We start from the raw sequence: 13,597 nt of genomic DNA on the forward strand, positions 1-13,597 counted from the left end.
ACACACACACACACACACACACGTACACACACACACACACACACACACACACACACACGTACACACACACAGACGTTCACGCACACGTACACACACGTACAAGCACATGTACAAACACGTACACGCACACGTACACACACGTACACTACATGCACACATACACACACGTACGCACACGTACACGTGTGCGTGTACGTGTGTGTACGTGTGCGTGTACGTGTGTACATGCACACGTACACACACATACACAAACACGTACACACACACATGTACACGTACACGCACACGTACACGCACACGTACACACACGTACACGTACACGTACACACACGTACACGCACACGCACACGCACACACACGTACACGCACACTCACACACAAACGCGCAAACACATGTACACACCCACACGCACGCACGCACACGTACACACCCACACGCACGCACAAACGCGCACGCACACATGCACACACGCACACGCACGAATGGACGCAAAACCGAACACATACATGTATACGCTTCAAGAGCGTATATAAAGTGAATACATAATTTAAATTATATATATATTGATATATATATATATATATATACTATATATATATATTATATATATGTATATTATAATTATTATATATATATATAAACAGTGTAGTTAAACAGTGTAATCAAAAATGGAAATATAAGCTTGTTTACTGCAAATATTTCTTTCTGTAAGTAAGATTTCGCAGTCACCATGGAGTGCTGAACATGACCGTCATCGTCCCTGGTTGATGCTTAAGTCAGAGATGGTATGTTGGCAATCAAACACGTGCGCGCGCACGCACGCACGCACGCACATATATGTACCTCGGGTACATATCTGTAGACTGTATAGTACCTGATACGACAACAACCCCTTGAGCACAAATATGCTGGTCTTAAAAGTGTCGACTTATGCAAGTTTTACTGTACTTTCTATTTCATGCAAACAAGTGACAGATCCAGGGGGCAGGAGACACCCACCCCCCACATTTTTGAACAAACACGTACATAGAAGCAAATATCATGTACAATTGTACATGATCTTTGATAGAAGCGAGTGGCCTTGTCGGTCTGTGCCCCCTTTTTTTATCAAAACTGGACTCGGACTCGGACTCGGACTCGGGTGGTGTGGACTCGGACTCGAACTCGGGTGGCGCGGACTCGGACTCGGACTCGGACTCGGGGGTGCGGACTCGACTACAACACTGATGTGATAGTGATAACTAGAGCACGTATATCTGCGTAGATGATACATATATGCTACATATGCTCTGGTATAACATTACCTATCGATACGACCATAAGAACGGCCGTAGATATATACACAGTGTTGTTTGCATCTAAAGAACGACGGTCGGTAGTACACACACGATAGATACCATATATTATCATCCGTGCGAGTACTGCATTGCCCGGTTGTGTAAAACGTCACGCGTTTTGCCACTTGATGACGTTTATGTGTGGATGTGACGTAGTTCACCAGCATGGTCGGAAAGTGAGCGATGGAAAAAGACACCGAAGCCATTTTACGACGAACATTGAGTGATATAGGCTCCGAATTAAAACAGAATGAAGGTTCACCGATAGTTCTTAACACAGTCTACCTCACGGATGCAGAGGTTGAAGGAGAATGTATCGACTGGCTGCTGCAATACCTTCGGCAAAAGTAAGGACCATATGATCGCATCCCCTCTGTCAACATTGAACACACTGTCACTTATCTGTAAACTGTACTGTACTTTTCTACCTGTTTTCAACTTGCTTATCTGTTCCGTGTGGGTATCATTTGACGAAGCAACGTGATTACAGATGCTTGTGCATCTTGAGATTCTGTATTGCTGCTACATTTCCTAAGCGTACGTACTTTGGTGTCAGTATAAGGTATTATGTGTATACAGTATAACTGGAACTGGGTAGGGGCGTTTTTTGGTGAGACAGACACTAGCCTGTGCCAAATAGTAATACTATTTATATACACCTGATGTTCATAGCGATTTACATGAACACTGAGGGATGAGAAAGTTTGCATGTATCATTAAATTTTGCACACATATAATGTATGTTGTAGCTCATACAATCATACATCACTGAGTCTGTAGTCTGTACTTGGTCTTGATCTTGATCTTGATATGATACACCGACACTAACCAATTCTGGCGTGGGGTCGGCAGGAGTCGAGAGAGGGCACAGGCACTTGGAGCGTTTCAATAAAATATAATGCTAAATAAATATGAAATCTATTTACTATATATACCAAAGTCTTAATGTTTCTCTAGGCCTACTCTCTTTCTCCTATTATTGCCGACAATTTCCTGTAAATGCCATCCAAATGCTCATCTGCAACACATGCTGGCTGCCGCACGCTAGCTGCTGCACACTGACACATCAATATATAGCAGGTAGGAAAGCGTGAGCACTGCCAAAATTTGCTCGACGCTCGCTTGATTTCACACGAATACAACACAAATATTCAACCATTCTACTCCATCTTTGTTTCTATTTGAAGGACAGTGTTCACTTCTTATACAAACATAGTGTCTGTGTTCGTAACCGAGCTGTGTCACGTGAAATCACACAAAGCCTGACGAAATTCTCGCGTTCGCTCCCGTTGCGCAGTTTATGTAAATGGCTCTCGGAATCAGGAAACACCTACCGGCGCTCTTCGTGACCTCATTTTTACGCCGCAACGCTGTAACGTTTTTGCAACGCTCTACTGGTGGCTTTGACGAGGCTCGTACGGGAGTTGGAAAGCAGCGTGGTAGTTTCCCAAAATGCAGTGCGCCGCCTATAGCCCTGTACTTGCAGCCATTTACATAAACTGCGCAACGGGAGCAAACGCGAGAATTTCGGCAGGCTTTGTGTGATTTCGCGTGACACAGCTCAGTTACGATCACAGACAGTACTGTATGTTTTTATAACAAGTGAACACTGTCCTTCAAATAGAAACAAAGATGGAGTAGAATGGTTGAATATTTGTGTTGTATTCGTGTGAAATCAAGCGAGCGTCGAGCGAATTTTTTGGCAGCACGCTTTCCTACCTGCTATATATTTATGTGTCAGTGTGCAGCAGCTAGTGTGCGGCAGCCAGCGTGTGTTGCAGATGAGCATTTGGACGGCATTTACAGGAAATTGTCGGCAATAATAGGTAAAAGAGAGTAGGCCTAGAGAAACATTAAAGCCGCAATATGCACATCCAAATGCTAATTTCTCCAGTACTAGACTAGCAAATACTTCGTGGCATGCATAATCACACTACCTTATGACAAAATAAACTCTAGTTCCTCCCATTTCACTGCGCGTTTGCTTAATACCCACAAGAAAGAGGTGCGAAATCTGGCAATCTGGCGCCAACGCCGAATTGTTTGCCAAACAATTTAGCCCTGAATCGGTTAGGTGACGTCACATGTTGTTACGGGTTGCACCCGCTGTACGGTTGCTTGGCAGAACAACGCGAACGTGTCAACAACATCGGAGAATTTAAACAACATTGGAGGTATTTTTAAATGCTTTTTATAAGACAACGCGCAGTGAAATGGGAGGAACTAGAGTTTATTTTGTCATAAGGTAGTATGGTTATGCATGACACGAAGTATTTGCTAGTCTAATACTGGCGAAATTAGCGTTTGGATGCGCATATTGCAGCTTTAAGACTTTGGTAGTAAATAGATTTCGTATTTATTTAGCATTATTACCTCCGCCCAACAGAGTTGGAGGAGGTTATGTGATCGGTCTCGTGTGTTCGTATGTTAGTGTGTTCGTGTGTTAGTGTGTTCGCGCGATCGATATTAGCGCGTCGAGTCAAGCCAGCCAGCCAGCCACAGCCGGCTCCAGCAGCAGTCAGCAGCAGCCAGCAGCGAGCGGCGAGCCAGCTTGTAACACATACATGTTACATGGGTATATCATGGGTTATTCGTGTGTTCGTGAGTCGTATGGTCTATGGCGTATGTTGCTGGCAGAGGTATGGACTTTCCGTGAGTGCCCTATGAGTATTTTATTGAAACGCTCCAAGTGCCTGTGAGAGAGGGCTGCCTGTTTAGTCACAGTTTAGGCTTGTTTTGAAGGCCTCAACTGATTTACCACAGACGATATTGTCCTCCAGCTGGTTCCAATCCACGATTATTGTACTAGTATTGTACTTACACATGAAAATATGTATGTAAATTGGAAAAATGTCCTAGTTTGTGCGTGGGCCATATGATAAGGCAGCTAAATTCCTATCTTGTTCTGTATAAGTTAACATTGATTTTTATTTATCCTGCCTCATCACAGTGTCACAGATGGACAGTAACAAATACAGCGCAATTTCAGTTGACACACCTTATCATCTCAAAATGAGATGGTCACTGTATCAATCACTGAATGCTATACATATTTATACTACGTATGTCACTACATGTATCCAGGGGTAGAAATTAACTTTTGAACAACCTTGGGAGTCCTGCCCTCAAAAAGAGGGAATTCGCAACAAAATGAGGGAGTCCGCAGTCTGAAGTTCAAAACTAAAGATATTAACTATAACGCGTGTGCTTATTTTGAAGATTCATGTGGTTGCACGTTTGCCAAATTGTCTTTGGACATTTGCTTGGACATGTGTTTTAACAGTAACTTAAAAGTAGTACTGAATAATGGATTTTTTCATAATTTTATTAGTTATGTAAATTACTGCTGACTTATGCATACATGTGAGCATCATTTTGAGATGCAAAAGTTGTGTATAGCCTGTTAATGTACGTATCTGTCATGCATTTCAATTTCAAAGAACTATAGCACCTGAAGTCTAATGGGATATACAACTGCACTACGTATTCAAATGAATTTGTTGTTAGCACAAGTCGCTAAATCACCACCGAATGTCATCTTGATTGCATTTGTGTCAATCCCAAGTGTGTTTGTCTATCTCTGACTTAGAAGCTAACCTCCACAAGGTGACAGGAGAAAATAGCATTGGAATTAACTGTGTACATTCGTAAACTGATTCTATATCAGGGGTAGAAATTAATTTTTTAATAAATTAACGGACTCTCTGCCTTCAAAAAGAGGGAGTCCGTAGTCTGAAGTTCAAAATTAAAGATTTTCTGAAAAAATAGGTAATTCTGCAAGGTCGTGCTCTGTAACAAACTAGTTTTTGTTTGGTTTTGTTTTTATATTTATTTATTTAGGCAATTATCCATCATATACAATACATAGCATACTTTTACAATAAAATTCTGAATTCATAAAATTGGATAACTACCAAGGATATATATATATACACAAAAAGCATGACTAGTACACTTATTTACATTGTGGTCCTTGTTTTGCTAGGCCTTGAATCTAACAGTTACACTACTATCAGCACTAACTATTGAAATATACAAATTTGTAGTTTTAACCGGTCATACAATGGTACATTCTCATAAGACGATACAAACTTTTCTTATGCCTAATTTCAACCGAATTCTTTTAGCGAAAATCATACTCCTCTGCCTCTAATGTTTCTACCTTTTCCATCAGACATTTCTTAACACTATACTTAAAACTAGAATAAACAGAATTTGTTCTGCCAGTTAGTATGGCAGAATTTTCAGGGAGTCACACGGACTCCTGCATAATGTCAAATCAGGGAGTCCGGCAGTAAATCAGGGAGTATTTGACTCCGGACTCGCGTTAATTTCGCACCCTGTTATATATGGTGCTTGTCCACCACATGGAAGTCTGAAGCTAGTCAAGCAATGTCTTATCACGTCAGGTGCACTGCTGTGTAAAGTGTTGTGACTCATTGGCTCGTCGCCAAAATTTACAACAGGTTTTCGAAATAGATCATCTTCATGTGTATCGTTGCTCGATTTCTTCAGAAAATTTCCCACGTCCTTGTCATATGCTCTTGCAAGAGAGGTTGTGGATGAAATTTCCAAGGAAGACATCTCTGCTTATCACGAGGAGTGGACTCCAATCGATGGGGAAGAGGACCGGGAAAGCAGTGAGAATGGATGTATTGGTGAGAATTGTGTCTTATGTACCCTTATGATTTGACTCCCCTTTATTATTAATGCATCTTTTTGTTGTGTTATAGACACAAAGACACGAAATAATGTGTAATAACTGTGGTCTAAGCTTAGCAAATGCATTCTCAGTGACCTCTGTGAATCTGTGGACATTTTTTATTGCTAAGCAGTTTTGTTTTGTAATTGCACATCGTTCATCGTTCGTCAAGCAATAATGACTGATGTTTTATGTTTATTTTATGTAGCTTAAAAATTAGTAGTTCATAGGAATTTGTTGTTTTTCTGTCAGTAAATGATCAACTTATGCAATATGTATGCATAACAAGTCAATAATGCCAATTGTGCACAAAGTCTTATTCAGTGTTCAGGAATATTTACTTAACCAACCATGTCAAATTTCCATAGCATAATTGTTAATTGCTGCTGCTGCCAATGTTAAAAAAAGCTATGTTTGACAATTGCTCATATGATGACTGACCATAAATCACATTTGCATGTATATGTACTCAGAAATGGGTCTATGAAATAACTGGGTAAATGTTCATTTTTGGGTACAGAACACACAAAGGTGCAACCCAACTGAATTGAAGAAAGTGCTAGTGCTAGTGCTAGTGCTAGTGCTAGTTTATGGCATTTGCAATAAATTGGCTGTAGACTGCCTCATATGTAGACTGTTATGTTGGCCTTAAGGTTAGATTACATATATATTATACTGTGCGTGACCTTGAATGTAAGACTCAAGGAGAGCAGAATCAAAGTAACGAATGAGAAATAGACATTCACACAAACTTGTTTGTAATTATAGAGTATATCTGTGTGCTCAATTCTATACGTGAGCTGTGTGCAGTAGTACCATCTAACCTTGACATGTAATGTAAACAGTATACCTTCATCTGTGTAAATCGAGATTGGTTACATTTAATAAAATATCCATGTTTGATCCTTACAGTTATCAAAGCTGAGAAACTGGCAGTGATGGCGTTTCAAAAGCTCGCTCAGGTCTGTGATAGATGGAAAGAACAAGTGCCAACATGTCAACATGAGAAACCGAATATAGATATATTCATGTGTGCAATCAAAAATTCTCGCAGGAAGATGGAGGACAGACACGCAATCCAGCCGGAAATCAACCGTTTGTTTAATCTGAAGGTATCTCGTCTGTTCGCATCTCTACGTCTATCAGTTCTTCTGTCCTTTTTGTCATGATTCAACAACCTCTTCTGTTCCTCTCTCCATATCTCAATCTGCGTTTGTCACTCATTCTCATCTCTTTCTCTCCCTCTCTCCCTCTCCCTCCCTCTCCCTCCCTCTCCCTCTCCCTCTCTCTGTCTCTGTCTCTGTCCCTGTCCCTGTCCCTGTCTTTGTATCTGTCTTTCTGTCCTGTCTCTTGCTTGTAGGCTTCCTCGTCTTTTTATCGCTTTCTGTTGCCATACCGGCTGCTGTTACACTTATAAGGCATTGGTTTACTAAACAAAAAACACATTGATTTTGCTGATATGTGGACTGTCTACAGTACACCATATAGTAGCGTATATATATGGTGTGTTGAAAATCCAATATTTGTTGTAGAATTTAGAGCCATTTCTAAACCAAGCGTGATTAATATAATAATAAATAATAGCCGTCACCAAATGCAATAGCTGCTTCAAGTGGTTGGCTTGTGGGTGGGAGTAGAGTTGGTTGTAAAAAGAGAGTGTCTATGGCTTCCAGGCCCTGCATTGTATAAGAGACAAGTTACTGCAGTAAATAGTAGTTGGCCCTGTGTAGTGTGTACAACAGCAGGTTTGGTTATGTGGCTCGTGAATAGCAGCAGAGTTGGTTGCGGCCATCTTGGAATCACGAATTCACTTTCCACTACTTCTCAGATCTTCGCTAGTGTCAACTTGTTTCGCTGTAAACTCTGTTTTAGCATTTTGCAGTCCATGACAGATTTGCTTTGATCATGAAACTGTTGTATTCAATAACAACATATATATGCGACCTCAGGGAAATCTTGAAAATTTAAGTATGGTTTGTGTTCTCGGGTGTGAACAGCTAAAACCCATGCAGAACGTTACCATGGTAACAAGTACCTCACCTGCTACAGGAGAACATCCAACGTTCTTTCCCTCCAATATGGTCGACGTGATGAAATCACTGTTGCCGTGGGCAGTATACAGATGGGGATAACCCCATATTTTTTCCCTTCCATTCACAGGGTCAACCTGTACAGTCGTTCTTCGCCGTCTTTGATGGTCACAATGGAACGGAGGCGGCCAATTACGTTGCGACGCACCTGCACTGCAACGTCGTCCGCCATCCGGCGTTTAAAGATGACGTCACGACTGCTCTCAGGGAAGGCTTTCGCGCGACAGACGACGCCTTCTGCGCACGCGCACGCATGTGTGTAAGTTCTGCCGTCGGTAACGCTGGTGTTCGAGCATCAGTCGGTTTTTTCTAGGTGAAGTAACTCGCGGTCGGTCTGCGTCTAGAACAGAACAAGGATTTAAAATTTGCCCAAAAGCCGTTTCCGTGGCATAAAGCTGCAGCAGACACTCGTTGCGTCACAAAAGCAAAGACGAATGCTTCTGCCGTGTTAGACAAATGTTGGCTGCGTGGATCCGGCTTGACAGCGCGAGTTTGTTGATGTTTACGCCAGTGTTTCCCCTGGCCCAAAAGGTCTGTGAGGTGGTAAATGTTTTTCGTGATGTGTTTGCGCGTTTCGAGGTCGTAGCAAAGCGAGCAGTGCAGGTGCCGGCCAAGCTAGGGGGTCCGGAAAAGGGTTCGTCAAACAAGGCGGTGTTTTGGACAAATTTCTGTGTGGTGGCCGAGAATTTGAGCGAGGCGGGCCGCCTCGCTCATGTCAATGCCGGGGAAACGCTGGTTTACGCGATGCCCTGGTCGGTTGGTTCACGTCGGCGCTGTCGTCTGCATGCAGGGTGACAAGAGCGGCACGACGGCGGTGGTGACGGTGCTGCAACCTACGAAGCTGCACGTCGCGTGGTGCGGTGACTCCCAGGTGGCGCTGGTGCGGCGCGAGCAGGTCGTCTCCTGCATGAAGCAACACAAGCCGGACGATCCGGTGAGTAGTACTGTATAAGCCGTGTTTTTCGCGTACAGATATTTTCGCGATTTCAGACATGACGGACAATTTCGCGAGTGGTTAATTTCGCGGTCGGTGAATTTCCGAATCAGTGAAGAGCAGCGTGTTGTTATTTTCGCGGTCGGAGACGCGTTCGCGAAATTCGCGAAAATTAAACCACCGCCAAATATACAGTGTATACAGTAACCCAGGTCATTCAAAGCAGGAGACAAGGGTGCACGCGGATCGTGGAGTGCTAGGGGCGTGTGAAGAGCAGGGGCCCAATGGAGGAAGGTTGCTGGGGAAAAATGGAGATAGAGTAAGGTCGTGTTAAAAGTTTGTCAGTTGGATCGCAGCTAAATATTGATGGTGACTCCGCAATGTTTGCAGATGGAGAGAGATAGGATCGAGAAAGAAGGTGGTGCCGTGGTCTGGCTCGGCACATGGAGGGTGAATGGCATGCTTGCTGTCTCCAGAGCAATCGGTAGGTGTTATCCACAGAAGACCTCGATAAGCAAATATAATACATCTATATCAATGTAACACAAGTGCATGGAGAGTCAGTGATTTTATGAGTTTCAATAAGTACTTTCTAACGCAGTGTAGACGGGTGAACGATGTAGTATGTAGGTGCAGCTCTATGCTGATCATGTATCAGTGAGGTAATGTATGCTCATGTGCTGCCACCTGCAGGTGACGTTGGCCAGAAGCCTTACGTGACCGCTGAACCTGGACTGCAGACGATTGAACTGGATGGCACCGAGGACTACATGGTACTGGCCTGTGACGGACTGTGGGACGTGCTAGAAGTTGAGGACCTAGCAAAACTTGTCAGGTAACAGCTCTGCGTGTCCTACCCAACTTGAGGGCCATTGTCAGAAACGTCGAAAAGTTAATTCTAATGTTAATGCCAAGATAGCACTTACGACTAATGTTAATGTTACGAGAATAGAGTTGAGAGATATGCATCGCAGCTATGAGAAAACTTATGATATCAGGAACTTTATAATCGGATGTCACAAGGCTGCTGATTGGATGAGAATCGATCACAAAATTGGAATTCATATACATTTGTTGTACATCACAGTAATTTATGTATATTATGACGGGTATATTCATATAAATAATATTTGATAAAAAACGACGTGGTCATGAATTTATTCTTCACCCCAAGACATAAGAACACTGTGCCACTGTAACACGCGACGCGAGAGTCGTGACTCTTCCAAATATTTAAAACGAGAACAAACGCCATTTGTAAATGTTTGTTTTGGTTTACGATCGGTAGATAAGTAATGTTTCTGACGTGTTTTTCAAGGAAAACACACATTTTACTCACTACAACATACATTAAAATATAAAATATAATATCACTATAACTGCAATTCTTTGTGTAAATGCAGAAAAACTTTTATTAGCTCATCTGACGAAGTCAGATGCAGCTTGTAGAATCGCATGAGCGTCCGTCCGTGATCCGTGTGTCCGTGTGTCTGTGTGTCCGTGTGCCCGTGTGTTCGTCAACAGTTGGGCACAAATCTTAACCGCTGGACGTACGGTCACGATATTCGGGACGTCGGGGGGGGGGGGAAAGACTCGGGATGACCAAATTGGGGGGCCAAGGGTCAAAGGTCAAGATGTGTCAACGGCGGGGGAATATTTCCCCCTTAACTTAAGGTATAGGAGGAAATACGGAATTGCTGCACAAATCTGAACGGCTCGACCTATGCTCTTAATATTCGGTGTATAGTGTGATGGGCAGGAAACCCATCACCAGTGCGAAATCAGGTCACAGGTCAAAGGGCAGTGGGGGAAAGGTCAGATATCAGACATTTTCTGAGGACATGGCTTAAATGGGCAGAGTGAAAAACTTTTTTGTTTCGGCGCTGACCTACCATTTTTATCACTTTATTGAAAGGACCATGAAATGTGCTTTCCACTGACGTGCGAAGCGTAAGTGTCTGATAACTTTTTGACCTTCAAGAGGAGGGTTAAACATGGTTTTATTGACTGTTAACAAAGGACTGAACTGTGTTTGATAGTACTTGTGTGATCGTGGAAGACTTAAATTTCATAGAGAAATTCTGCATGCAAAACTTACTTGAACAACGTTTACGCGCCTTGAATCATATATGAACTTCATTCTCTATATGAGATTCTGTACGTTGGGAATACAATGTCAATAGCACTTACGCAAACGTCTGTTTTTGATTAAGGCCAGCTATAAATGGACCTACCTCGCAGGTGGGTAGCTGATAGTATCACAGCATGGGCTAAACGAAGGTAGCAACTAGTTTGGATTATCTATTCCCTGAACCTAGTCAGTATGCACACCATCTATCGGAACAGAGTGAGAAGAATGTCCCGGCAGGATAGGTCAAATGTACCTCAGATGAGCCCAGTCGTTCTGCGGCTTTTGTCTTAATCTTAAAGTTACGAGAGGGTTTGGGCTCAAGAGGGAATTTGCTGGCATTTTTCGTTCTCGTAACTTTACGGTGTTTCTGTCAACAGTTTACGAGCCGAAGTTAATGGTAAGACTAATGTTAAGGCTAATTTTGTTTCTGACAACGGGCCCTTGGTCGTTCGGTCGTTAAAATGTCCCCCTGAATGCGTGCGATACACCGTAGAGGGTTTAGAGCCAAACGTTCTGTGAGTGTACCCCCGGGTAGTTCAGCGCACAGACTTATGATGCTATAACGGGACTTAATCCTTGCGGTTGATGTTAATGCATATTAAATTGACTACGTCACGAATTTTTCATGGTAAAATTTGTAAAAAAAAAGAGCCATTTTTTTACATTAAAAGTAAGAACTTACGTTACTAAATATATCCTCAAACTCTCACCTGAGAAAAATGTTTTTACGTTGGTTAAATTTGCACAAATCTAGATGATTTGGTAATTTCTGTTGTCTAACACTATTCCCCCAGTACTGTTCAGATACTGGCGTCTCTCTGTTTTTTACCGTCAAATTAGGGCATATAAGGAAGGTATATAAGCATGAAAAGTAAACAGAAACACTAATTGTATTTTCATACATTTTATTTTGTACAAATATACGACTTGATGGTGCTAGAAATTCGTGACGTAATCACTTTAATGTCCGCGCGCTGCGCCAGCTGTGACTTGGGATGTCGGTGCCTGACGTCATGCGGGGATCTAACTAACGCATGGTTTCCTCTTGCACGCTCTCTCCAGGGAATACTTAATCGAAACGAACGGGGACAAGCACTGCATCGCCGAGCGGCTTGTCAAGTACGCGCGCAACCAGGGCTCCAGCGACAACATCACCGTCGTCGTCGTTTTCTTCAACCATCCGTCGTAGAGGCGCCACGCAGCACGCCCCGTCGTACGCTCGCTCTGTTTCACGAGGTTTGCTTGCTGTGGGCGCGTCACTGGAAGGGATTGGCCACGCTTCCATCGATGCTCCCTGTGTGCATCGTTGCTGTGGGGGACCTGGAAGAAAGAAGGCGTTCGAGGAGAGGGAAGGTGATGGAAGGACGGAGAGAGAGAAGCAGAGAGGTGGGGAGGTATGTGGTGAAAGGAGACAGAGAAAGGAAGGAGTGAGGGAGAGATAAAAAACTAATGAGAGGGAGAGATAAAAAACGAATGAGAGGGAGAGGACGATGAAGAGGTAGATGGAAAGGAGAGAGGGAGAATGAATGAGAGAGAGAGGGGGAGGGAGACAGAGAGAGAGAGGGGGGGGGAGTGAGAGAGAGAGAGAAGCGTGGGAGCGAGAAAGAGATGGGATTAGCTCGCACCACAGGCCGAGAACGAGTTCATGTGCCTGAGAGCCGATGAATGAAATTGAGTGAGGAGCTTTGTGGCGACGAGTGGTTCCCCCAAGGGGACAAGCAGTAATTTACGTGCTCAAGTGCGAGTTTCTGCCAGGCCATCAAGTTTGATTAAGGCGACCGTACTGTACCCGGTTCTCTGCTTATTACAAATCTCCCCTTCATCGTTTCTGACCTCGCGAAACCCTGTGGCGGGTTCGTTTGAGTGGGTAGACAGTTTTTCACTGCAGTACCCGAGGCGTGCGTCTGATCGTGTGAGAGTGTGGTGGTGTTTCGCGTTACACGACGTGTGTAAGTAGATTCCCTGCTTCAACGCAGTCCGTGCCCGTAGCTAGGCACACACACACGACTGGAAGCCAATTACAGCAGAAAGCTGACGTCCGATTGGTTCTAGCTACGCGCGTTAGGTAAAACTTAGGTAGCCATGTTGTAGAGTGTAGCGGTGTTGTGGGCATGTCGAATTACCATTTTAGTTCGTGAGTTTAATACCTCGAGAAATCAATCAAAGCCTTTACCTTGAGTCCCTCTCTTCTACTCGTGGTCTGGCGCATTTATGCCTGCCGTGAATCGTCAGAGTGTTGCGCTGTGCTGACGTGGTAGTTAACCGCTGAGTGTTTTTTTCGCCCGGATGGTGGAAGAACTTGTCTTGAATCATGACTGACGAATTCTTTTCTGTCTTTGACGAGTCCTGTGTTGCTTCAGGCTCTCTCTCGACGCTGCACGGTTTAATAATGGCTGCTACTG

At 43.5% G+C, this 13,597-nt stretch overlaps 1 protein-coding gene across 1 annotated transcript; it reads left to right on the plus strand.

Moving 5' to 3' along the window:
* The first annotated feature begins 1,316 nt into the window (after positions 1-1,316).
* LOC106808044 (protein phosphatase 1E-like) lies at positions 1,317-12,609 on the plus strand. The gene is made up of 8 exons (XM_014810599.1): positions 1,317-1,685; positions 5,854-5,996; positions 6,953-7,152; positions 8,201-8,389; positions 8,921-9,064; positions 9,455-9,548; positions 9,758-9,899; positions 12,258-12,609. The coding sequence occupies exons 1-8, from the start codon at positions 1,522-1,524 to the stop codon at positions 12,382-12,384; spliced, it is 1,203 nt and encodes a 400-aa protein (XP_014666085.1). The 5' UTR covers positions 1,317-1,521; the 3' UTR covers positions 12,385-12,609.
* The last annotated feature ends 988 nt before the right edge of the window (positions 12,610-13,597 follow it).

Source organism: Priapulus caudatus, unplaced genomic scaffold, assembly GCF_000485595.1.
Source record: "Priapulus caudatus unplaced genomic scaffold, Priapulus_caudatus-5.0.1 Scaffold250, whole genome shotgun sequence".
NCBI classification, from domain to species: Eukaryota; Metazoa; Priapulida; class Priapulimorpha; order Priapulimorphida; family Priapulidae; genus Priapulus; species Priapulus caudatus.

What these genes read in the sequence shown, in the direction of transcription:
- LOC106808044 (XM_014810599.1), top strand. Translation starts at nt 1,522, where the DNA reads ATGGAAAAAGACACCGAAGCCATTTTACGACGAACATTGAGTGATATA. An exon ending in ACCGTTTGTTTAATCTGAAG is followed by an intron (nt 7,153 to 8,200) that starts GTATCTCGTCTG and finishes TTCCATTCACAG; the next exon opens with GGTCAACCTGTACAGTCGTT. An exon ending in AACACAAGCCGGACGATCCG is followed by an intron (nt 9,065 to 9,454) that starts GTGAGTAGTACT and finishes CAATGTTTGCAG; the next exon opens with ATGGAGAGAGATAGGATCGA.